The sequence below is a fragment of the Drosophila eugracilis genome, unplaced genomic scaffold, assembly GCF_018153835.1.
Source record: "Drosophila eugracilis isolate 14026-0451.02 unplaced genomic scaffold, ASM1815383v1 contig_90, whole genome shotgun sequence".
Taxonomy (NCBI): Eukaryota; Metazoa; Arthropoda; class Insecta; order Diptera; family Drosophilidae; genus Drosophila; species Drosophila eugracilis.
Window position 1 is genome coordinate 7,100,158 of NW_024573812.1, and position 26,765 is coordinate 7,126,922.

At 41.7% G+C, this 26,765-nt stretch overlaps 2 protein-coding genes across 51 annotated transcripts in view; both read right to left on the bottom strand.

Annotated features, from left to right (window-relative positions):
• Nucleotides 1–20,940, bottom strand: part of LOC108112570 (Down syndrome cell adhesion molecule-like protein Dscam2) — a 64,459-nt gene extending 43,519 nt beyond the window's left edge. For 37 of the 50 annotated variants that reach the window (XM_017222559.1, XM_017222550.1, XM_017222577.1 and 34 more), the window contains exons 1-4: nucleotides 20,530–20,940; nucleotides 16,133–16,321; nucleotides 5,878–6,222; nucleotides 1,648–1,818 (exon numbers count right to left, since the gene is read on the bottom strand). In XM_017222559.1, the coding sequence (XP_017078048.1) occupies nucleotides 1,648–1,818; nucleotides 5,878–6,222; nucleotides 16,133–16,193 (577 nt within the window). In that variant the 5' untranslated portion in view covers nucleotides 16,194–16,321; nucleotides 20,530–20,940. Of the gene's footprint in view, nucleotides 1–512; nucleotides 684–1,077; nucleotides 1,249–1,647; nucleotides 1,819–1,936; nucleotides 2,099–2,215; nucleotides 2,378–2,507; nucleotides 2,670–2,804; nucleotides 2,976–3,433; nucleotides 3,596–3,957; nucleotides 4,120–4,276; nucleotides 4,439–5,877; nucleotides 6,223–16,132; nucleotides 16,322–20,529 lie in introns of all 50 variants that reach the window. The other 13 variants (XM_017222564.1, XM_017222587.1, XM_017222541.1 and 10 more) reach the window with 9 other exon arrangements.
• A 394-nt stretch (nucleotides 20,941–21,334) lies between these two features.
• Nucleotides 21,335–26,366, bottom strand: LOC108113131 (kinesin-like protein costa). Its single transcript, XM_017223635.2, has 4 exons — nucleotides 25,600–26,366; nucleotides 24,833–25,541; nucleotides 24,344–24,777; nucleotides 21,335–24,280 (listed from the first exon to the last, which is right to left on the bottom strand). The coding sequence occupies exons 1-4, from the start codon at nucleotides 26,240–26,242 to the stop codon at nucleotides 22,446–22,448; spliced, it is 3,621 nt and encodes a 1,206-aa protein (XP_017079124.1). The 5' UTR covers nucleotides 26,243–26,366; the 3' UTR covers nucleotides 21,335–22,445.
• Nucleotides 26,367–26,765: the final 399 nt, after the last annotated feature.

The following is a 26,765-nucleotide window of genomic DNA, read 5'->3' on the forward strand; positions in this document are numbered from 1 at the left end:
ATGCCAATAATCTTAGCCTTGATCAGCAGATAGCAGATTACTTGTAAATATATATGAGATAATGGTATATATACACCATGTTTGAATGATTCGATCGAAGTGAAATTTATGTACAGACCGTTAGATGAATGTTTATTAGCATTTTTGCATGTTTGTAGGAGTATTTACACTACGCTATTTAAACAACGCTACGTTCGACTACATGAAGGGGTTTCGGATTGATTGGGGCAAGTCAGGAGCGACTCTTGGATATGTGGAAGGGAAAACTCATAAAGGGCTGGGATGGGAAAAATGAAAATAAAAAGAAAATACAGGCAGAAAGAAATGAAAGATAGAAAAGAAGGCAAATCGATAGCCTAAGCAGCGCTGAATGTGGAATCAAATCCTTGGGAAGCTCTTAAAAAAGACCAGATCTCGACCAGATCGAAGCGAACCGAATTGGATGAGGGAACGCAGGATGTTACGGAGGAGTGAGTGGGGGCAATGCGAGAGCTCTTAGTCTGTTAATTTACCGCTTTCCGCGATATCCTCCTGGGGATAGATTACTCGCTCCTCGTCCTCCACCCACGAATCGACCACTATGAAATCGGCCACAAAGCTCGGAATGTGGCACTTAAGGATGGCACTGTTGCCCCTCAGTATGGACTCGTCCATGACATTGACGGTGTAGGACTGTGGCACAACTGCAAATATTGATGTGAGTGGGATGGGGGGTTAAAATCATAAGGATAAAAGTGGCTTCGTTGAAGGGATCCCCATTCATGTAACTAAGCGAACTGGATATTGCAAGTCTACGGAAACTCTGGGTCCTACCAGTGATGTTCTTCGTGAAGACTTCGCCCTCGGTATCGATCCAATCGGTTATGTCTATGTGATCCGCCACAAAGGAGGGCGTCTGGCACTTGAAAATGGCAGCATTGCCCTTGATCACATACTCGTCGTAGACTTGCGACTCGAAAAACTGCTTAACCACTGCAAGACGGAAAAATGGGAAACTAAAATCAGGACTAGGAGGGGGCTGTGGGCGTGGAAGTTTCGTACTCTAACTAAGCTAATGCCGGAGATCTTAACGTTTACCCAAGGAGTCGTCCGGGAGGGGTCTCAGTATCTCGACGCCCTCCTCGTCAATCCACCCCTCGACATCGATGAAATCTGCCACAAAGGAGGGCACCAGGCACTTTAGCGTGGCTGAGTTGCCGCGCAGCACGAACTCATCGATGACCCGTGTCTGGTAGAACTGGTGGACAACTGAAGGAAATCAGAGCGAACTTGTTGAAATAAAAACTAAAGGAAGTTGGAAAGGTTTTCTGGAGAGAGTATTGCTAGGAGGAGCCTAAGAGAAAGAGAATCTAGAATCCATGTACCCGTCTCCTCGGCATTATTGGGATAGTAGTTGCGACCCTCGGAGTCCAGCCACAGATCGACGAAGACAAAGTCTGCCACATACGAGGGAATCTCGCACTTCATCACCACTGAGTTGCCCCTAATGACGTACTCATTGTCTGCCTCCGATTCGTAGCTCTGAATCACCACTAAGCCAAAAGAATAACATAAAAAGCGTGAAAGATGGATTGGGAATTCAGAGAGGTGGAAGCTAAGACCTATTCCAACACTTAACAGGAAAAATATGTTTTGTTTAGACTGTACCATAGGCGCTGGTGGCATTGTTGCGCCACAGCTCAATGCCCTCCTCGTCCACCCAGGCCTCAACCTGCACGAAATCGGCCACAAAGGAAGGTATCTTACACTTGACCACCGCCGCGTTGCCTTTGATCACATACTCATTCTCGGCCTCGGTTATGTAGAACTGTGAAACGACTTTGAATCGAAAGAAATCATAAATATACGATGGGAACTGTGGGGAATGCTGGGAAAGGAATAGATAAATGAACTAAATTAAGCCTAGAACTATTCACAGAAATGCCTTGCTTCGCACCGTAGTTGTCTGAAAAGGACAAGACATTGCCCTCGTCATCGATCCAGGACTCCACGCGAACAAAGTCAGCCACGAACGATGGAATGGAACACTTAAGAACAGCAGCATTGCCCCTGATAACATACTCGGTCATTATCTCTGCCTCATAGAACTGATTGACAACTGCAAAGGTGTGCAAATAACGAAAAGGATATAGAAAGTATAAAGACGGGATCGGATAGGAATGAAACCCCCTCAAGGTGTTGCCGTTGATCTAATATTAAGCTTCTGAGTTAATACCATAATCCTCAGAGGGGCGCAGCTCGGTTCCCTCTTCATCTATCCAGGATTCGACACGCACAAAATCGGCCACAAACGATGGAATGGAACATTTCAGAACTGCCGCATTGCCCCTGATGACGTACTCCATCAGGATGTCGGCGCCGTAAAACTGATTCACCACTGCGATTCGAGAAAGTGCAAAGTACGGAAATGAAACAGAAGCTGAAGCAAATTGAAAGGGGGAAGGAATGGGGTTCCTGCTTAAGACTAAAGACTATGACTGTTTCAAGGTATGTGATGATGACTGTACCGAAATCCTCCTCGGGAGCATACTCAGTGCCATCACTGGCCACCCAGGCCTCGACTCGCAGGAAATCGGCCACAAAACTGGGAATAGTGCACTTTAATACCGCCGTATTGCCGCGGATAACGTACTCGGAAACAACCTCAGCCTCGTAATACTGATTCACGACTGCAAAGCAAGAGATTTTATGAGGAGGGAACAAAGTGAAATGAAATGGCTAAGATGGATATAAAAGGAATAATGTGGGATGGGATCTGGATACTCCTGGGAAACCATTAAATTTGCTTGATTGTGCATGTGTACCCGCTCCCTGTTGATCGCCAAGTGAGCCGTAGAGCTGACCCTCCTCGTCCTGCCAGGATACAACCTGCACAAAGTCCGCAACAAAGGATGGAATCGAGCACTTCAACACCGCCGCGTTGCCCCTTATGACGTACTCGTTGTTCACCTCCGATTCGTAGAACTGTTGCACAACTGAAGGTAGGTTCACACAGTCACAGATTACATAATGAAAGTAAGGGGCGGTAGGAGAGGGACAGATGAGTAGGGGCACCTCTAGAATCCAAGTCCGATGATTGCGTGCGGCGGGCGTGTGAAAATGTGAAGCCAGCTAATTGAAACGAGAGTGTCTTCTAACAGCGACTGACAATATCGCGGAGTGCACTTAATGGCTCCCTAAGCGCAATCAGCTTACAAGCTCCGAGCTTCCCTGGGAAAGTCTCCGGCCAAGAGGTTAATAATGGCTCTGATAACATGGCTCATCAACACGCAGCCACCCGAGATAGCGAAGATAAATGCATAAAAAGTAAACATAATAGATGCAGGAGAGGGGAAATGGTTAGGTTCTTATCCATAATTCTCGTAGGTCACGCAACTGTACAGGCCTAGGGTAAAGCTAACCCAAAATTTAATCAAAAAGTTAGGAAACAAACCGTATTCGCTGCCCGGCAGAAAGTCCTCGTTCTGATCGGTGTGCCAGGAGACAACGCTCACAAAATCGGCCACAAAGGAGGGGATTTCGCATTTCAGAACTGCCGCATTGCCGCGTATGACATAGGCCTTATTTACATCGGTATCGTAGTATTGGGCAACGACTAAAACAGCAATCAAATAAACGCGTTTACATAATGGAAACGAAAATAAACTTAAAACGAAAGACCAAAGTAACGAGGAAGCGAAATCGAAGGAGCGGAGGATTGCCAACGGCTGCTGCTGCCTGACCAGTGTTGGTTAATTGAGTTACGTTTTGAGTAGAGTGTGTTGGATATTTTACAGATTTTTGGAATTAGTGTTGCAGTTTGCCCGTTAACTGTACTTGCACTGTGCACAAGTGGTTCTGTGAGTTCGGCTTTGTAGTGTTGTACAGTAGTGGTTAGGGTAGTGCTAGTTTTCTAAAAGCTCACAAACACAGACAGTGCACTGCTGCGCACTTGATTACACACACACACACACACACCATATTCAGTGCCTGGATAGAAACTCTCTTCCTCATCACTATGCCAGGATATAACATTCACGAAATCGGCTACGAACGACGGTATATCACATTTCAAGATGGCCGAATTGCCGCGGATGACAAACGCCTTGTGTATATCCTCTTCGTAGTGTTGGGAAACGACTAAACAGTTAGGAGAAACGAAAATTAAAGTGAGTTTGAGTTTAAAATAAGGAATGAATGAAGTATGGAATGGAGGGATCTTTTCAGTGGCCCCATCATGCTTTTAGTAGACCAAAACTACTACATCTCCTAGTGGTAATTCTTCATCAGATCGCACCGTTTTCCGCGCCCGGGAAGTAGTTCTCTTCCTCGTCGGTGTGCCAGGATACCACCTCCACGAAATCAGCCACAAACGAGGGAATCAGGCACTTGATGACCGCCGAGTTGCCTCTTATCACGTGCTCCTTGTTAACATCCGCCTCGTAGTACTGGGCAACCACTGGGAAAAGGCCAATCATTACCGGATTAGGTCCGACATATTCTCACAGTCTACATGCGATTCAACCTTGAGAGTGTTTAGAAACTAAGTTCCTGGAAAAGTCTAACTTTATAGCCAGCTTTGGTCAGAAATTCATTAAACGAAAAACCCCGAAACTATCACCGTGCCACTGCCTGACAGTCAAAGTTAATTTCAATTAACCAAAATATTTTATCCACCAGCCTGCGCTCAGGGTGTAGACCACCATAACTCATTTCGGCCAACTAGCTCCGGGCCAGCTGGACAGAGTGTTTTCCTCGTCTGCGCTTTATTCACACATAAGCATACTATAAAATGATAAATTCCTCCGGTTAATAGCAAGCGAAAGCAAACGACAATAATGATGTCAAGCTTGAGGAACGGGGGGCGAATAGGTCGAGAGGAGGAGGTCGTTCCTAGGTGTGCTGGCTAATTGCCAGGGAACACGTCAGCCGGCGATGAGTAAGCGGGTGGCTCGGCTCCAGCATAATTAGCTAAAATGTGCTCAAGTCTGGCCCATTTAGACGCTGCTCCATGGAAGCGGAAGTGACTGATATCCAAGGGAGTTGAGTCTGGTTCATAACTCGATCAGCTGGCGACCCGTCAACCCCATATGGTGTGCGCCTAATAAGGTGACAATTTCATCCTCATCATCATCATCATCGTCGTCGTCGTCGTCGTCGTCGGAGCTTGCACACATCCTCTAGAGGAGCTGTCAAAGGTTGTTGACGAAACCATCGCAAATGGCAGGTACAGTTGCCGACAAAACACTGGCACCGGAAGTGAAGCAGCGAAAACGAAGCGATTAAACTAAAATGCCAACTTGCATTAAATTCCCCCGAACATTGCAAAACTTCACTGGGAAATGTGTGAAAATGAAAGCGTGCAGAAAACTTTGGCAATTCGGAAAAAGTTCGATGGAAATCCCGTGGAAACTCGGTTTTAATTGCCACGGCCGGTGCAGCAATAAGTCAAACACAAGGGGTTAAAGACTGCAAAGAGTGACTTGACACGCAAAGGCAACTAACGTGCAACAGAGGAGACTCGCAACCAACGCTGATGGGTCTTCATTTGGGTGTAGCTGGAAGAGAAATGGTAAACTCAGGGCAGTGCAAGATTACAGGTTGGTTTCCCTAATCAACAAGATTATGCAAATATTATTTATGATTTTGTTACTTAATTAAAACAAGAAGTTAAGTCATTTATATGTGAGAAAACTATCTCCCTGACTATTTAAGATTTACCCCAGCGAAAAGTCATTTAGATAGATTTGGTATGTTTAAAGTTATGCAAGTTTCTTAGACCCATTAGATCCTCATTCGATTAGCTATCCCTTCTACCTGCATTCTTCTTAATTAAACTTCCTGACCAACATCCCACTTGCACTGCCCTTACTTTACCTCTGAACCCTGATAACTTACCGGCTCGCACATGGACGTCCCGGGAGATGATTGATCCAAACTGATTACGGGCAAGACAAGCGTAGACCTGGGCATGAACCTCCTGGCGGTAATCCTCAGCGCGGAATGGCGGGAAGACCAGTTTTCCATCAGAGGAGATCTGACGCAAGCCGGGAACATCACCAACGGCGGTGCCATCACTTCGGATCCAGATAATTTCGGGCATGGGGTTTCCGCTGGCCTTGCACTCAATCTCAGCGCCTGTGGAGTTGGAGAAGTCAATGCGGTTGGTGGGCTCCTTGAGGAAGACGGGTCCTTTTTGGTCGGCATCTGGGGGATTGGCAGCCAAACACTGACTGCCACAAGCTGAAAAGGATTAAAGATTGTAATTAGATATTAGTTAATGTGATTTAATGTATTTCAGATACTATAATAATCATATTAAGTCTGAGTATTAAGCTAGTTACTTTTTAAAACTTATTGATATAGATTTTATCTGCGTTTTAAGAAACATAAAGTACATAGAGATCCACGGTTGTTCTACATTCTATCAACTCTCTAAACATAGTTCCCATCCCTAGATGTGATCCCCTAGCATTTGGCTACGCTCTATGGTCAGAACATCCGCAGCGGAAGTGCATCCTCATATCCATGTCAACAGTTTGACTATTGTCACAGCCGTGGTTGTTTGACAATTGAGGGCCATGGATCAGTGACTCCTCGTTGCTGGACTCCCAAACAAAAGCCTCATTCAATTCCATACCTTTTTTGCTAAGCCAGTCAAAGCTCCACTTCCACTTCCACTTCCATTTCCACCCACTGCCTCCGACAAACAAAAGCCAAGCAGGCTAAAATCGTTCGTTGACACTTTGCAAACTCCGCCCACTTCCCTTCCGCCTTCTGCTTTCCCCATCTGTTGATGCCGTCACTGTTGCATTGGCAAACGATTTCATATTTCATTTTATGCATCGCCATGCCGCTAGGAATGCCCCTCATCCCTGCCAACTTCCTATCATCAAAAGGTGTTGACAACTCTCGGTGCAGTGGCACGCCCTCCGCACGCCCCTTTTGCCCATACAGTCGGGATGCAATTCTCGAGGCGTGCGCCTGTAATTTGTCTAGGCCAAAAGCTATTGTTGGCTTTATCCATGAAACTAATTTGTATTCTGGAATGTAGATTGTAGGACAGGCATTCGAATTCTGCGGAGATCAGGCTTAGTTTAACATGATTTTTAAACTTTTTATAAACATGACATACGAGTAGAAGAAGAATAAACTTAAAAGTCTTAAAAAATCAAAGATTTTATGTGTTAACTCTAACAATTTATGTTAGTTTTAATTTTAAATAAATCTTTTTATGTTAAATCATAAAAATAAAAGTCAAGTTCTTCTTTTTTCCTTAACAAATGATAAACCAACTAAAAGTTCATATAAGCCCATCACTTTAATAGGAACTCGCGTGCTGGAAAATGACAAATTGGTGATGGAGTAACAGCCCTGCCTAAATTATATAATATTCAAAACTAATTCAAATTAATTATATGAAATCGGAGTGGTCGATGTGTGCGTGATGTAGCACAAACACGGAAAATTCCAACAATTTACTTTCGGCATTTTTCAAATAATTTCTAAGTCTTTGGGACTGCCATTTAGCAAATAAATTAATCAATTGATGTCATTTAAAGGTTTCAATTGAGTGGGGAATGAAAGAGGCGCACAGGAAACGTCGCCTTCATATTTAATTATATAGAATTTCCTTTTGAACGATAAATATTGCATACGAGATGAGACTTGTTTCAGTGGCTTGTACAGTGGGCAAGCTCTTTGGGGGACAGGGATTTCAATAATAAATCTGCTTTATATTATACACAATTTTTACATAAATGTTTATAAGTTCCTTTTTAGTTTACCGAAGTAAGTGTTGTTCAATCCATTGAAAATGTTTAGTGTCTCATTTCAGCAAGACAGACTGTATCTGCAAATTCCCAAAAGCATATGCTGGCATCAATATATATTATTTAGCATATGGTGGCCATACGGAATCGGAATACAGAGCGTGAAATCTTGTATAAGAAGTGCGAAAAACAAAAAATGTTAAGGTAGGAAAAGGAAATGAGAAGCATGCAATAAAGTTTCTGAAAAGCAACTCATTTTATAAGTCAGGGAGAATTTAAGATCATTTCCGTTTCTTCTGCCGTATATCTTTAACTTCGATCCAACTTTGTAGATTTGATTTTAATATATTATCATCATTTTAAAGTACACCTGCTTTTGGTTTTGGCTTTGTTAGCGCTGCAGCAGAAACAGCAGGTGTGTTTTGTTTCGCTTTTTTCGTTTCCAAAACCTAAAGCTCTGCGAACAAAAACATGCAGAACGAAACCGGTTAAGAAGCCGGCTTTAATAAGCAGCAAAAAAGCCAAACTAAAGCAAAGCAAAGTAAAGGCAAAATCAAAAGCAAAAACAGAACTGCGATGTCAACGGCGGCAAAACTCAAGTTAATCAAGCGCTCGAACTTTTTCGTTTGCGGAATATGTTAAGTTTTTCGCCTCGCAATTTTCCACTCAAGCTGGCAATTTGCAAAATTTGATGATAATTCTGCTGCTGATGAGGATGATGATAATAATGATGCTGTTGCGAACATCTATCTAAGGTCACTTTATCAAGTTTAAGGAGGGCAGATGACTCAGCTTTAGGTGTTCAAATGTTTTATGTATTTTCTTGGGCAAACAGAAGCCAAGAACGAGGAGAGTGCCATAAAAGTAAGCAAATCAACTAGAGAAAATAATAATAAACTATAGGTAGAGGAGTGTCTCACAGAACCAACAAGAAAGCAAATAGTGATAGGGCTTAAATAACCGGCGGAACACGCAATTCGAGAGGTGTCCAATTACGACATCCCCAGCCACAATGAGAGCAAACAATAATTGAGCTGAAATTTAAAGTCCCATAACTCTACACTTGAAAGGGGTTCATTTTTTGAGGAATTAATAATTATTTTCCAAAACTATTATATCACAATCGAAATGCCTCCGCCCAGCTAATTAACTTGTTTTTGGGGCATATATATAAACCCTTAACACCTCTCGAAGAGGAAAATTGGAAACTAATAACTTCCGGCTAAACAAAAACAAAGGGCCTGTAAGTTCAATAAGCACACACGCATGACCCCGCCCGCCGAAATTAGTCCACATCACGCACTCTTGTCATCGAGGTCAGACATGAAACCACAAAGGAACGGCGTGCCCAGGATGAATCCCCGCCCATCCTCAATCGAATATTCCTCCCTCTACCTGAACACAATGAATCTCAACTATTTCACCGCGATTCTGATCGGTGAAAAGACAGAAACATCTGCTCTGGAGTTCAGAAACCAGTTCGACAGCTGTTCGGCGGAGGAGTAGCAGTGCTGGGGGATATGGGGAACAGGTATTGGTGTCTCAATGCCAGCGGTACCCACTCATTCATGCGAATCGTGCGGCATTTACCCACACACTCATCACGATAAGTTACAGTACACAAAACATTACCAATTACATGTGTGGATATATAAATGAAAATATAAATGTACACGGAGGAAAATGCGGTCAGAAATTTACAGTATCATATAAATCGAGGAAACTGATTAAGAAGTTTATAAATCAAGATAAGTAAATTAAGTTCATAATCAAAACATAGACAATCAGCTGACCAATACTATAATTTCTGTAATCTAATTTTATAGAGAATATCCCGCATTTATGCTCATAAAGCATTTTTTCTTTTCTTTATAATAAATAGTTTTAAAGTGAACTATGATTTAAGTTTTTTTTAGACATTGTTAAAAATTAAATATTGTTTTAAAGACTAGAGAGCACTATAAAAGAATATCTCTTTGTATAATAAAATGTTATTTACAAACTTTGAAAAGCTAATAAAAAATTTTTACTACAACCTTTTGTCAAAGCCTGGTTAAAGTAATACATATAACATATTGGCCCTTTTCAGCAGCAAATGGAAAAGTTTTCAATATCTAAATTAACGTAATTAGGAAAATAATTTTCTCCTGAATTTGTTTTCAATTGCTTATACAGTTTTTCTCTTCCAGTGCACAGACACCAACTAATTGTGCAATGCGTGACACAGATAATTGCAGACACACTGCCCACGCGATTCTAACAGCTCTCTAGCTATATACATACTTTTATAGCCACTTACAATTGCTGCCAACTGCAAGTCACCCGCGGAAAGGTCCGAGACCGCAAGTTGCCCATAGCTCAGCTGTCCACCTGTCCACCAGGAGATGACATGGAGTCTCGGCGACGACACGCCGCACTCGACAGAAGCTGACAACAGGGAACACCGGTGGCGAGAGAACAACAAGAAAAACCGCAAGCCAGGTGCGAAAATCGGGAGCACAGAGAGAGAGACTCCGTTAAGTCGACAGGAGACAAAAGTGGGACGAACTGGAGCAACCACGTGGAAGCTAGATATGTACATTTTGGGGGGAAGGCAGAGGGCTACTAGCGATGATGATGCGGCTGATTTTAGTGTCAGTAAATGTCAAGTCACAGTGGGGCAATTTACATTGAACCTAATTAATAAATAAATTTGCCTTTTTATGAGAAATCCTTATAATATTTTCATTACACAATGTTGGTATTTATATTCCAGACTTTCTGTAAAAATCATTATTTTTAGTTATTAAACAAATAATTTAAAATGGAAGTTTCCAGCAACAAACATTGCCTGAATACCACTGCCCTTAAAGAGAGAGACTGCCAACAGAAGCTGCGAAATGGAGCAGAGAAAGAGAGAGGAAGAATTTGTGCTTGGGGGTGGATTTGCTGTCTAATTGAAAGCGTTGCAAAACAGTTACAAGGAGAAGAGAAGAATAAAGGAGAGCGCACACTTGCATAATTTTGAGTATGTATAGGAATGTACATATACTGTATGAGTTTATGTTGATACAGTAGTATCTTTAAAAATGAAAGATGTAGGAAGTATAAAAACAAACAAATAATTAAATTTAAATAATTGGAGATTTCTTAATCGTATTTCTTTCTTACCGACGCAAATCTTTTTAATCTAAATCTTTTATGACACCTCAGAACCCAAGTATCTTTAAATTGCCTACCACCAAAGACCACTGTACTCATATGCCAACTTCCTATGGCCAAACAAAGACAACTCAACGACAGGGACAGTAGCTTTAAGAAAATAAAAATATATTATGTCTGTGGTATGACGAAGGGAAGACCAACACCAGACGCGTTTTGCATATAAAGTCGAGTTGACGTCGTCATCGTCCCGGGTGCATTAATTAAGACGGCGAGCAAGACGCCAAAAGACTTTTTAAAAACATGTATGTATCTACAATACAACTTTAAATACTTTTTTGTCACATGCAGATTATGGAGATGGAAATATACGAATGGGCTGAGAGCTGGCAGCCCCCAAAAAAAGAAACGTGACTCAGGGAGAACTATGGAGAAGGTGAGATTGGGGCCTCCAATCAAATCCCGCCTTCGAAATGCCTGGACGTGCGCGAACACATCCATAGATGATGTGTGCCTGATAAGTATCGGTTCTCCGAGGCTGTTGGACTGGAACTGGGATCGGTAGATGGGTGAGGCCATGAACATATTTTACAAATTATTATTACGACTTGATTCCATTTTTAGGGGGCGCCAAAATGATGTTAATCCTCTGCCCCTTCTCGCACTTCTCAAAGTTGATTTTTGAGATATCTTTCACTCTGTATCTTTCCACAGAAGAGATTTCTTTTCATTTAACGCTACATTATTTATGGTTTCTTATGTTCCGAAACTAAATTGTCAGTTTCTCAGTTCTGGAATTTGAATTTCTAGACGACGTCTTTATGGTTGTAGGGAGGCTTTCTTGGATATGGCATAGCTTTAAGCTTCTAGTGATCTTTTATCTTTCTCTTGCCTAAAAATGTTGTAAAAATACTAACAATCCTAACAAATCTACAAAAGTAGCTAGCTTAAACTAAAATTCTTTAATATTATGAATTTTTATTCTAATAAAAACAAATATTAATATAAGAAATATACATAAATTTAATTTAGGAGAAAAGGTAACTATGGAAGTCAAAGAGAAAGAAAATTAAATTGAAAAAATAGCTGAAAAGAAGGTGCTAGTCCACTCCCACAACCCACAACGGATTCAGAAGCCGGTTGGCATGAAGGGAAATCCCATGGCCAGGAGCTCGCCCAGAGAAGTGCGGCAACAGCGCGTCGCTCCGAATCAGCTTGACAGGCAGTGAGACATAAATAAGTATAATCATTTTTTCAGAGGGAGGGATACTCTTAGGCAGGGAGCTGCGTGCCGACAACGTGGCCCTTAGCCATTACAGCTGTTCCAGCTCCGAGGGAAGGTGGATGAGGGTGGGTGGCGCTACTGCTCTCTCCTTGTCTCTCTTTTCTCGGGCAAATCAAAAGTGTGTAACCCAAACATTTGGAGCAAATCTTCGCTGGCAAACTAAACAAAACATTTCTCATTTTCACAACTTTTTCTCTCCACTGCGAATTAAGGGTGACAAGAAAAAGGGAGAAAAGGGAGAGAGAACGAAAGGCTCTTAGGTTTTTCCATGACGGAGGGGTTGAAAAGGAAACTTTATTGCTCGAGTCTTATAAGTCCCTCTAAGAGCTACATTTACTCCACACCCACTTAAAAATATCTGAAAATATTTTCTGGTAGCCCCATAAATTCTTCGACTGGCTGCAGCTCATAAAATATTTTGAGTTAACTTAATACTTTCCACATAGACGGGAATGCATCCAAAAAGTTTGGGAAGTTCTGGCAGCACTTAATGAGCTCGAATATATGACAAATGCTCCTAATGGGCCAACAAACGCTTTGATGCCCTGACATTTCGTGTCTTTTCGGTGAATTTGTAAAGAATTTTAGTAGAAAAGTGAACCCGACAAGATTCCTTTGAAATGCATTTAGCTCGGCCGTGTTGCCAACTTTCAGCATCATTATAAGGCAATTATTTACGCAATTATCGAAAACTTGCTCCGCAGTTCCCGCTTCGCTAGTATAGAGTCTATAGACCTCAGTCTCCAACCTCCAATCTTTATTCCCCATTCAAGTTGACAAACAGCTTTTGAACTATTGCAAATGGGCAAGAAATAGGCTGCAACGGCTCATAAAACAGCCAACTGCATCATGACGTCACTTGCCCCCTTTCTCCATGTGCTTTCTCTCCATCCCGAACAAAAGTCGCATTCTTGTGTTCGCTGCGCTGTAAGTTGCAACTAATAATAAGTCAGGCGAGAGGCCATTAAGATGGGGGCAAAATTCTATTGAACCGTCTGCAGTTGCTGCTCTTTTGATGGCCAGGAAAATTGGATGCACACGGAGAAATATTAGTTGCCTTTTCTAAAGTCCTTTAGCATGTTCTTATTAGAATATATATTATTCCAAAAATATATATCTCCACTTCCACTTACTCAAAAACTAAAAAAAATTTAAATTCCTGAATTTTTCTGAGTGTAAAAACGAGATAAAACTACAGCCCCCTCGGTGTTGCTTAAACAAACCCCGCGTGTGATGTTCCTCAATCGTCGAGGTATCATAACACATACTCCGAAGAGGGCTAAGAAAGTGTCAGGAGGGGCACATCAATCATTTGTAATTACGGCAGGCCTTTTCTTTTCCATTTTCATTTTACACAGCTCCATCCTCACATTTCGGCTCCTTTCTTCCAGTCTTTCCCATTTGGCTTCATGTGGAAACGGAAATAGTTCTATAAAGAACTGGGTCTGGTTCAGTGATCTCTCGGATGATCTCTGTCATATTTACGAGTGTTTTGAGTGGCATGCAGAGCTTCTAATTGGTTACGAAATCTCTTAAGGAGAGATCTTGACGATAGCAACGAGGAGAATGTGACCTACTTGATAAGTGCTTACAAAGTTCTTTATTTCTTATCAGTAATGAGAAAACCCAAGGGAAATGCTTTTGGACTTTGTGCTTAAAGGCAAACTATGATCTAATTTTCTAAGTTACATTTCTTAAAGGTTAAAAATTAAGTAAAGATCAGAGGAATTCGTCGTTATTTTAGTCTGATGATTCACCCAACTATTTCTAAATATTATAAATATTTATCTCTTATTTAATGTTTCTATTGAAAAGCCACATAGAAACATAACAAAGCCTATTCCATAATTCCATCTATGCCATTTGATTCGCACATAAAGTAGGCATGTGCCCAAATTGACTGCTTCCTGTTTACATGTTGTGTGTGTTGTGTGTGTTGCATGCCCCGTTTTCGCCTCTTGGCTGCACTGTGTCGAACCCAGCTGTGGCCACTTGTGAACTTTAAGCTCCATTACAGTGGTTGGTCGTGGTGTGTGAGCTGAATTTCAATTGAATCGAATGAAATGGCGAATTAAATGCGTCCGACTGCAGCCCAGACAGGAACAACAACATAAACATCGCATTCCGACTTTCCCATAACGGAGCCATAAATCCATTTTATTGTTTAAGTCTGGCTTTAAATATTAAAACAGCCATGTTTTGGTTTCACCTTGTGCTTCCATCACAGAAATGTAATAAAAAATAATAACAGAGATCAAAATTGGCGCAAAATGTTTTTAATCAATTTCAATTGAATGATGACCCGCGCAATCAACGTAAGACGTTCCCTCACTCACAGTTTGTATCTCACAGTTTCTTCCAATCCAGTGGGTAAATATCTTTTGCATAATTTATTCGTTAAATTTACAAAGTCATCTTTATAGATCTTCACAGATAATGTTTTGAATTTGAAATTCCTCAGCACGCAATTCCCATTTTAAGAGTGTAATTTTAATTCTTGACTTTATTGACAGATACATTTTGTGTATTCCTCAAGCTTTTTGTTTGTTTTCTTATAAGGCTTTGGCTAATGTGATTTTACCCCTTTGCCTTTTTTTTCTGCTAATAATAAATGTAAATTTGCTTGAATATAAGGCAAGCCAATGAATTGGGCAGTCTGATAACGTAAATGGAATTCGTTGGATAGACGATCTCTTTGTTTGGTCGATGGGTCAAGACTGCTGCCCTTCTAAATTGAATCACATTCGAGCTAACGTAAAAGGTAAACTGAGTAGCAATAATAAAATCAAAAATATTGCTCAATTTATAGTCTTTTTTTGTTTCAATTAATAAATTATTAATAGAGTTCAACTTGAAAACTTAGATAAATCAATGATGAGTAATTCCTCATCTACTCGACTGAACTGACTAATCTGACCCACTGATGATGCACAGCCCCCTGTTCTGCCTTCCAAGCCATGAAACTACATTTCCCGGACAGTCGAGGCAATGAACCACACGTTTATCTGGTCGCCAGCACAACCGCCACACAAAAAGATACAAATGTATCCGTCCAGACGCACAGTCGAGTAAATATCCAACAGCAAACAACCGGCGAACGCAGTGAAACAAAAAGCGAAAGCCCAAGTAAATGTAAGGAAAACAGCATTTAAAATGCATGGAAACGCTCGGAAAATCCACAGAAGCAGCGACAATGGGAAAAACGGGTATAAAGTCGAGGCAAATGTGTCAACAGCGATAAGAAGCGTAGAATTAAGGGGTCCCCATTCTTTCAATGGGCTGGCAATTAAAGAGCAAATCGAGACTTAGAGACTTGATATACAAATTTTTATTATTTAATATAATTTTCATATTTTCTGAAAAAGAACTTTAATTGCTTATAATCTTTCATGAAATAGAATAACATTTTAGACCAGAAATAACAACCTGACAGACTTTTATAATTACTTTATTTTTAAACTTTTATATCCAACATCCGTGAAAATAGTCTTAAATTTTTAGGAAGCTGTACCCTTTACAGTTTTGGGAATTTATTGTTTAAACTGATTAAAATTGAAGCCTAAAAACTAAATAAAGTAAAAATACAAAACGAACCTCGGATGGTTACTATACCAAATTGAAACGATTAAAAAATTATCTTGATTTTTAATATATCAAAACTTCAACACTAAAACATTATGAACTAATCATAATAGGCTATTAATACGAAGACAAATAAACTTATATTTTTATGCCAAAGAACCGAAAGATCTCCATAAACTAATAGCTCTTGATTTGGGGAAAGCATTTGAAAATCATTTCAGCGGGCTAAGAATATTCATAAAGGCTGAACGAGTGCAGTAAACATCGGTGCTTCTATAGCTTCCGGATGCCATAGATCAGCATATTGGAATGCTTTAAACAGAATTTTGTAGGGCTAATACAAACCGACACCGAGCCAAGTGCAATTACTCACCAATGAGGGCAACAGCTGCGTACAGCATTAGCCATTTGAGGCGTTCGTTGGGCTTGTTCATTCCGTATGCCGTGTTTCCGCTGAGCGGGTTGTGTGAAGTTGGCAGTAGAGGGTCTATCTGGTTATCGATTTTACGCAAAAATCCACTGAAAATCACCCTTCGCTTTGGCTTGAACACACGCGAATTATCTGAAAAAATAAAGGGAAGCGTTGGTAAATTAGTTTATTGGTTTCTAAGTTATACATTTAAGTGTTTGTGTTAAATTTTTATTTATTGTATTTTCGACATTAGATGTTTTGTTTAACTTTCTATTTGTTTTGGAAACATACTAATTAATAGCTAAACTTTCTGCCACGTTTCAAGTCAATGAAATGCAAGTAATTTAATTAGGCAAACCACCCTTCACTGTGAAACAGAGCCCCATTTTCATTAACCCCCTTAATCTAAGCTTTAATGAGTACCTGAACAGTTGCAGGTGAGTGTGCTTTTAAAGGGAAAACACCTAAAAACATAAATAATTTAAGCTCGTTTTACAGAACGTGATGTAATGCAACCCTAAGCAAGAATACTTAAATTTTTTGTTAATATAACCTTTAATACCCTTTTTATCCATCAACTAGTATTATATTTTTAGCGAATATGGAGAATATTGTTAAAACATCAGATAAACACTGAAAAACTCCTTAATTTCATTGTTTTCATTTCTCTGGTATAACTTACTAATAAATTAATTATAATAAAAACAAATAATAATGTTTGATAGAATAGTTGTTTACCCATTCGCCTTGTAAATGAGTTCTTACTTATTAATCTTGTAAGTAAATAATTCCTAAATTGAATAAATTTAAAAAAAAAAACCACATAAAAACAAGACAAAAAATATATAAAAAATAGTAAACATACTTAGAAGTCTATCCCAATCAAAAGACAGTCTAGGAACTACTCTCCGCAGAGGGCAGAGAGAAGCCCTAGGAAAGCGATTAGCAAATGGAATAAAAAATACAGTGAACCCCACGAAGTGGGGAATAGTGTGCAGTGGATGGAGAGGACTGCGGATGGATGTCATTAATTAAACCACAAATGGCCAATAGGAGGGGGAGGACGCAACAGCTTCGACAACTTCTTTAGTTTTTTCTGCCTTCTGCCATCCATAAAATGTCACGCGCCTCCCTTTCGTGCCACCACCCCCACTCCCCTTTTGGAGGCGAACAAAAAAAAACACTTTATGACAGGCAGGAAGTCACGATTCCACATTTCTGTCTATTTGTCGACCGATTCCCCCGATGTCTGTAACTTGACATCGCTCCCCGAGATCCCCCGATCTCGTCGACTTATTTTAATCCATGAGCTAGCCTTTAATTGTTCAATATACTGATGCGTGTATATCAGTATATATAGAAATAGATTCAAAAGCAGATTGTTCAGCTTTTTAACGCTTAATTAAGTCTTAAGTGGATTCCTACATTTGCGCATGCCACAAATTGTGGAAGCAGCGAACATTTTTTATTCCGCATTCAATTTAAGGCGGATCATTCAGCCAGAGAGCTGAGTCTTATCTACGACTCGGCTTTATTATTTTTTATTTGATCAGAGGGTTGCGCAGGCGTAAAGAAAACCTTCCCCTTGGATAGAATGGAAGAGGTGGTGGTTGGTGGAGGGTCCACTCTGCCAATGTTAGCTTTTCAATTGGCCTAATGAACTGGCTGTCATTCACAGCGAGGGTTAACTATCTCGAAGTTGAGCAGCTTTGCAGCCAACATCTGCTTTCAAGGTTTAGTGGTGGCCAAAATGACAACGCAGGGGTTGTGGACCTCAACTTAGGTTGGTTTTAACAAAAATTTACCTCTAACGGCAAATAAAACTTGAAATAATATCTCAGTCCAGTTAAGAGAATTTTACAAAGGTAAACTTTTTCAATACGTTAAGAGAGTCAATGTAGTTTTAAAAACATTAAAGATTTAAACAATTTAAGTCGGAAATACATTTAATAGACTTTTATGTAGACTTTTAAGCAAATTTATCTTGTGGCAACATTTTTGTGCAACAAGATTTATTTACTTTCTCTAAAAACAAAGATTTTGTTAGTAATAATGTTTAGGCAGCTAAAATAAATCTTTTTTTATTTTTCTTTACTCAAGGTTATCAAAACTCATTGCTGTTGAAAACAAAACTAAAATTTGACTCAAGAATAATAAACTTTACTGCTGATATCTGTGTTTCCGAGCTGATAATCTTTCAGTTCAGTTCTTGCTTTGCAAAATTATATAAAACCTAAGCCATTATCTGTCATAAATTTCTGAAACAGGCTGTAGTTTACAACTAATGAATCATCCGCTCATCTCTCTTTGGGTATTCAGCCAAAGAAGCGTTCGTTTCCCATCTCGACAAATGATTCTGCGATTCTCGACCGAAACAATTTAGAAAACATCTGGTAATCAGTCAACGGTTCCAGGCATCATCCGTATAGCCATAGCCATAGCATATGTATGAATACATTTTCGTATATATACAATGTACAATGTACCTACTTATACAGAGAGACAGCACCCCTCTCTGGGCAGATCCGTTCGGTCAATCGCGTGGTAAAATCAACGAATCAAAAGCATTTTTCATATTACTCATGCTTGCATTTTGTATTCTTTTTTTTTGTTGGTCCGTCTGGCTTGATGTGTGTAACTAACTAAAAATTGGGGTGACGAGCCAATAAATTTAGGATAGGGTGGTGCCCGTTGAGGATTGAGGGGGCAGAGGGTTACAGAGTGCACTGGCCCACTGCAGGGTCGTCCATCGTCAGAGTGGCAGAGGACGCATCCATTGTCCAGAACCACTGCGGTGACCCATTCGCGTTCCCAGTTTTCCGCACTGCGCCCCTAATTGAGATTCAAGTGCTCTCGGTGGCAGCAAAAACAAAAGGAAATATTTATTCGGTCCTCTATATTCGTTCGTCAGCCTTTGTTCACTTTAACCTTTTCCGCTGTGTCATGTTTGCGACCAAGTGGAAATCAATATTTGCCATCCGAACTGAGTCGATGGGAAAGTAAGTGTCCAATAAATCGATGAAAAATGTGTTTAACTAAGAGTTTTCAGTAAATAAATTTGTTCAAAATGGGAATTACTACTTTGAAAGGAGGTTAGAAAGGATATATCTAAAACTATCAGAGTGACGTTTTAGACTTTTCAGTCTTAATGATTAACAAACTTAAATAGGAACTGAAAACAGAAAAAGTAGTTTGCAGATACGAAGATATTAACAGTGCAATAAAATAACTTTAAATGTTTGAAAAATAAGTTGAACTTCTAGGATAAAAGGTGAAAAAGTTAATTTTAGTCAATGTCTATACTTGCATGTTGACTAATTTTATTGAACTATTTTATTGCTCTGGAAACAGGGAGTCACATGGAAAATTGGCAAGTAGCCCAACTAGTGTCGAATCACCGCCTAGCAACAGGATGGCGAGCCGACGAAAATCCAGAAAAAGAAGCAGGAAAAATAAAAGTATATCGCAGGCAGGCGGAAATGGCTGAGGCGGCGGGTAGGGCAACACTTGCAAAATCAAATAGTGGAAACTTCAGACACACCAGCGGCTAAAGGACGAAGGCAGCTGCATGGGATTTCAGAGATTTTACAGGCAGGGGTTGAACCAACACTAGCATCACGGCACACACTTACACACTCACATGTGTGTACAAAGGATGTGCACGGCGTATGTGTGCCACATGGAAACTGCGAGGGATTTTAAAAGGTCCTTAAGAACGAAGAGTTTTTTGAGTAGGGAAAACTACCTGACGGGGACAAAGGACCAAAAGGACCAGGCAGCAGGAGGCACAGGTTGCACACACACAGACACTCATTCGGAATACAACGGTAATCGCAGAGTTGCTTTTCTGCGGTTCCAAGGGCGCATGCGCCGAAAAAAAATTCGCTGAAAAATTCAGGGACTGAAATGATTTACTCTAAAACTTGATTTATAAATGAAAAGGACAGCGAAATGCCTGAATTTTACATAAATATAAAAATAGATATTCCGTAATTTTGTATTACACAAGTTTAAGGGTCTCATAAAGTGCAGGTTTCCCTCCCTTAACGCAGTACATTTTCACACCCTTTTGCATGTGTGTGTGATATAAACGACAGAAAGTAACCATTTTTGCATTCCCAAATTGGGAAAACCCAACATGTGGCGAAAAATCAATAGGATGCTTTAATTAAATGAGCAAAAATCTAAAATAAACTAATCATATATCATTCCACAGCATCCTGTTACGGTTTTGGCAGCCTACCATTACTCAGTGGGCGTGGGCAGGACTCACACACACACATCCGTACCCAACCTATACATACACGACTGGCACAAAGAAGTTGCCAGACATGGGCGAAAATTTTGGCTTTTCTTACCGTTAACGCTAGTTTTGATGACCAAATTGTTTGGTTTAATGGCGATTATTAATTGTTAACACACACAAACACACACAGTGAGAGTGGTGGGCTATTTGCAGCAGGGTGCCACTAATCCACGGGGTGGCGACTCTGCACAAAAGCACCCCACACACAAACACGAATACTTTGCTCTGCTCTGCTATCTTTCAGATACTTTGCATACTATTATTCACTATTTTTGGTAGGTGCAAAACCACCACTGCAACCGGTTGGCGGACGGGCGGGGGGTGTTGCTAATCGCGTACCGCTGCCGTTCTTCCGAATCCAAATCCGTATCCGTATTCCAAAACAACGCACACACAATCACACGCACGCTCTCGCGATTCGCCGACAAATCCGACTATCTGAATCCGGTTCTTAAACGCTCGACTCGACGGTCCAAACAAGACTAAATCGAATCGGATGCTCAGATACTCGCCCTCGTATACACAGATACACTGTTCCTCTCTGCCAGCCGGCCATTTTTATGCGCTCTGAAGAGCTCTCTCCGCCTTATAGGAAGGGGCGATTGTTTGGGAAATTTCAAGGGACATTTTCTCTCACACCTGTTGCTTTTGGGGTGGGGAAATTGTACCTCGTTAATTTGGATTACGAGAATGTGGACCTTAAATACTACAGGAAGTTCGCACGTTTATTACACAATTTTAAAATATTTTGCTTTAAAAAAATATAAATATAAATATAAAAATATAAATAAGTTACAGCGGATCCTTTTAAGTACAGCTAATTCTTTTTATAATAAAACACATAAAATGGGGATTAATTATGCTCATATATATTTATTCGCTTATCCAACAATATCCACACAAAAGCCATGCCGAGCGTTTTAGTGGAGTTTCTTTGCCTTCGAATGTTTGGCATACGAGATTTCTACAAGTTGATATTGTAAGTACATACATATATTTAAATACATTTAAGAATTTGAAGAATGTATATATAATCGGAATAATCTGCAATCTATAATAATTGCATTGTTTGAATCGTCAAAAAAAAATACGTTAAACACAACCAAAAAGTTTTGCCGCTGAGTTCAAGGGCAACATGAGTATTAGATCTTAGCACATATTTTGTATATATTTAGGTTGTTTAGGGTAAATGCTTTTGGTAGTTAGAGTCTAAAGAGTTAACACTTGGGTAATCGAGTACGAGTATTCTGGGTAGTAACGAAAGTCAATTAAAATTCGAGGGAAGACACAATAGTGTTTACAACTAACCTAGAACTAACAAAATTGATTAAAATTAAGTGATAATCTAACACATTATAGTTATGTACAAGTTAAACGGTGCAGCGGTTTTAACACTTTGAGCGAGTTGCATGTATGGTTTGTCTTGCGAGTATCTTAAGTAGCAGGTCAAGTCTTTGCAGTTGAATCTCATGAGGATAGTAGTTACTTTCATATGCTAGGTATATGTACGAGTATGTTGTAAACGTTTGTAAAATAAATGCTCTCCGGCTAAAGAGTCAGAATGAGAACCGTGTCGAGTCTATCTGTGTCATGACTGTGGACGAAACTTGTTCAGTACTTATGGCCGAGCTAAGTTTTTCTGCCACATCGAACTCTAAGCCCTAATATAACCTAAGCGACTAATACCAAAACAATTTATAGAATAGCTCAAATCAGCTTGATTAAGAACCTAAATCACCAAAAAAATATAATTATAAGTTACAAAAGTATTTTAAAAATGTATTAAAAATTGAGATATTGATGCTTGAAAGGGAAATACGGCTGAGCTTTTTAAGAAAAAATTACTTAAACAAATGTCGCTTCTGTTATTATAAGAGGCTAGCTTTCGACTTGAGGCTTACATGGCCTATGATTATGGCTATTTGGCTTAACCTGATATAGTCGCCTTGGAAATGGTTAAATTCGTGTTTAATTACGTCGACTGGCGTCCTGGATAATAATCTTGTTCTTTTGACGCGTCACCTTAGTGGCTGTGGGCGCTGGCATCAGTCGCTTCAGCTGCTCCGGCCTGAAGCTGACCAGCGCCTTGTCCTTAACTTTTCCCACAGCTCCCGACGTGGTTGTAGTTGTGGTAGTGGTTGCCGTGGCCGTAGTAGTGGATTCAATCAAGGCCGTGGATTCTTCTGCCGTGGAGCCCGATGAGCCGGCTGCAGCTGCCGACGCGTACCTGGTGAGCACATGGAACTTGGCGAAGATGTTGCGACCACTGCGTTGCTCTTTGTCCTTGTACTTGTCCAGCGCCGAGCCAGTGGGCAGCGGTTTGGGTGCCTTGACCAGCGCCTTGCTGGGATTACCACTAGCAGCTGTCTTGTAGAAATCATCGTAGTCGAAATCACTATTGACCTGCACTGGAGAGGATGCAGTGGCAGGGGCCAGAGCTCGTTCTCCATAGCTAGCCGAACTGGCCGACGTTTCCTCTGCCATGTGGCGCAGCATCAAGGTTAGCTTCATCTCATGCTGCCGCTGTAACAACACAGCATTCCGTTCACCCTCGAGTCTAGCCTGACGCACGGCATTGGACAAGACACGCTCTTTCCACTCCCAGGCATCCCGTTCTCGCTCCAACTGAACCAGCTGCAGCTCTAACTTTCGCGAGGAATCACGCAGATCGATCACCTTGGTGAAATACTTGTACAGAAGCGTGCGCATCTCCTCTGTCGACAGGCGATTCAAGCGGGCCATCAACATCTGTTCACCCTTCTCCCGCTGCACTCGATCGCTAGTATCTATGGAGCGGTGTCCCGTGATCATCTCATTCTTGAATTCGATGGCCGCGTCTATGGCTTCGATGGCCTCATCGCACTCGAGCAACTTGCGCTCCTCCTTTTGCGTCAGCACCTTGTCCCGCTTGAGCTTGCGATCCAAATGGCAGCGCTCCTCTAGCAGCAGATCGCGAGTACCGCGGAGGTTTCGGATCTCGTGACGCAAACTCTCCTGCTGCGCTGGTCCCGGCTGCTCCTCTAGATTATCCGACTTCTCGCGTAGAATATGGTTAAGGTGCGTGATCCTAGCCTGCACTGCCTTTAATTGGCGGCCATGCTGTTCAGGGGAATCTGCCTGGGTTTTCACCAGCTCCTTGCCGGTTTCTCGAGATTCCCGCAGTTTGAGAAGCTCAGCCTCCATCTGGTCGCGCAACTTTCCCTCCTTGCGAAGCTTTTTCTCCAGATCATCAGCCTGCTTTCGCGACTCAGCTACCGATTGCTGAAGCTTCTTAACCTTCTGGCCGCTCTCACCAGCAATGTGCTTCATAGATCTAAGATCTTCCAGCCGACGCTCGAGATGCGCGATTATCGTGGTCCAGCGCTCGATCTCAGGTTGTTCTCGGCCTTGTACCAGAGCCTTGCCAAGCTGTTTTTTAGCCTTGTCGCACTCGGCCTCCAGTTTGGCTCGCTTTTTATGAAACCGCTGCTTCGCGTGGCTACGCGTGTCGCTGTTCTTGACCAATTCGCCGATGATATTTTGCTTCACTTGGATAGTCTGTTCAATTTCACGTAGCTGCCGCTGTTTTCCTTCGATCTCTGCGACCAACTTACGAAGCTTTTTCTGTAGCTGCTCGACGGGAGCGTTGGCAGCAGCAGCGGCGAGAGCCGCCTGACGAAGTCCTTCCCCTGAAGAACTATCCAGCGGATCGATTACAGACCCGGGATCGATGGGCGGAGGCGGCTGTTGGGAGGCTACTCGGTTTAACATGGCCAACTCTGCGGTACTCAAGCTGGCGCCTGGCTGAATGCTTCTCCTTCGACCTGTTAAAGCAAGAATTAAAAACATTAATTAAATAAAATTATCTTGGCAATCCAAAAACTCACCACCGATACTAGTCTTGCGATCCTCGCCGTTTTCCACTGGCGGCTGTGGCTCATTCTCACGCTCCTGGCTTTGCATAACCGCCTTTGGATGTTTGGACAGGTAATCTGCATGTTTTTCGAGAATAAGCGTGTCCGTCTTCTCGCGAAACTCCTCCATTAGGCTCTCTATTTTGTCATCCAAATCGGGCCGCTGTGAGTCATTATCTGTGTCATTTTCATTGTCAGAATTTGGAGGTTCAGAATTGGCTGGCTCCGAATTGGCCACTTCCGAGTTAACATCCTCCGGTTCCTCGGCCTCTTGAATGGGAACCAGTTGCTTGTGCTGGCGCATAGCCTCTGTTGAGCTGAGACACTCCTCGCATTCTTGCTTGAGGTAGAGCCACTCCTCGATCTGCTCCTTCTCCAGTTCACTGATCAGCTTAGAGTCCATCAGCCTGTAAGTTTATATGTCTTAAATAGGTTAACATAAAATATAATGAATCCTCTCACTTGGCAAACAGGCCCTCGGCGTTAGTTACCAGTTTGGACCACTGGCTGGCAGCGAATTGCAAACCAAAGTTATCCCCCGGTACGGGATGCGCCATACCAGCTGCGGGATTGGAAACTGGTAGAGCCTCTGGCGGGCGGACGATCAGCGTGTTGTCGTCAGAGTAAGTATTCATAATAACGAAATTACGAACGCATTGCACCTTAAAAGCGAACTGCAAGTTGCCCAACGTCTCGGGGAGGTTCTCCTCCAACGGCGAAACACAGAGGATCACGAGCGTCTGAGCTCGTCCGCCGAACGAGTCTTTCAGAAGAGTGGTGAGTGTGCTCTGACCGTAGGGAATATTTCCATTGACACCGTACATAAGGCTGGGATCCGTCAGAGTGCTGATAACCTGCTCCAGCGTGTGCAGACCCGGATCTCGTGGTCGCCCTGGCGGGGGATCGCCGCAGCGCTCCGTGCCGCATAGATCTGAGAAGCTGGCCGTAGACAAGCGGTGCTGGAGAAGACCCTCCTTAGACACCCACTGCTGCTCCAAGGTGAGAGTGAACAGCGTGTGAACGGGCAATGATTGGCGGGCCGATAGACCTGCTTGCAGCCAGCGGAATACGGTATCTACGTTGGTGCAGTGAATATTTCCCATGCCCAATAGATCGCAGACCTCACCTCCGCAAATTTCCACGAATCCCACGTTGATGGCATAGGTTCGTTCTGAAATAATAGTTTGGTATTATAATGTTATAAAGACATTATAATGTTATAAACTCACCTGGGTGAGACGATATGTGCGAAAAGATATCCCGGACGCAAAGGTGGACGACTCCTTCGGTGGTTTCTTTCTCGGTGTTCTCATGTACATTTCCGTAAAGCGTATAGCTTTTGCCTTGGCCACGTTGCCCATAGGTGACCACGGATGCGTCGAAGCCCTCGAGGAACAGGGTAATTAGCGGAAATACCGTCTGGTGGTACACTTGCACTTGGGAGCTGCTGCTGGCCAAGGCGTGGGTGACAGGCACAGTGTGGGGACCCACTTGAATGAGTCCAGCCGCAATACTGTCCATGGGATCGCCACCTGGCAGAGCACTGGGCAACCCCAGAGCGGAAGCACTGATAGGAATGGCCTGGACACAATACTTAGACTCCGATGAATCCTTTCGTCCTTTATCATTGCCATTGGTGTCTGTAGTTGGCTTTGTATCAGAGGCACTACCTTCCTCAGAATTTCCATTCGGATCTTTTAACCCCGGTGTATCTTTTTCCGCCCCCGCCACTTCATCGGCAGTGTCCTTGGGGTCTGCCCCCTCGCTTTCCGCCTCCGTATCATTTTTGTATTCAGCGGTAGTGGGCTTCTTAAATTCCTTGACCTCCCTATGCGGGTAAATGCGCACTGCCACCTGTATGGGAATTTCCATGGTGGTCCTATTTATCCTAATCTCGGAGGAGCTCTTTCATACGGCCTCCAGCGCTTTGTTGCACATTTCTGCGTTTTAAAATCCTTGCAAAAATTTAGCTCCGAATCGATACAGTGTGATAGTGTGCCCGCAGTTGATGCTGATGAATATACCTAAAATACTAAAATGTAAAATGATAACATTATTTAAACCAAAGCTGGAAAGACGTTATTTTAAAAAATGCAATTTCTATGCTGGTTGTTAAAAATTCAAAATCAACCATAAATAAAAATGTTGCTTCCCAGGTCAAAACTATTGGTGGCTTTCTTATGAGCAGATTAAAATGCAAAGACAAATCAATGTATTATATCTTTATTTCATGCGCATTTTACTCAAACTACTTTAAATGGGATGTGTTTAATGTTAAATTAAAAATAAATTATTATTTAACTTATTGCTTATATAAAGTGATATTCTTTAAGCTTCTAAAATTCAATAGAACCCTAACCTTTTCATATTTCAAAGCTGCCGCCTAGGCGCTTCA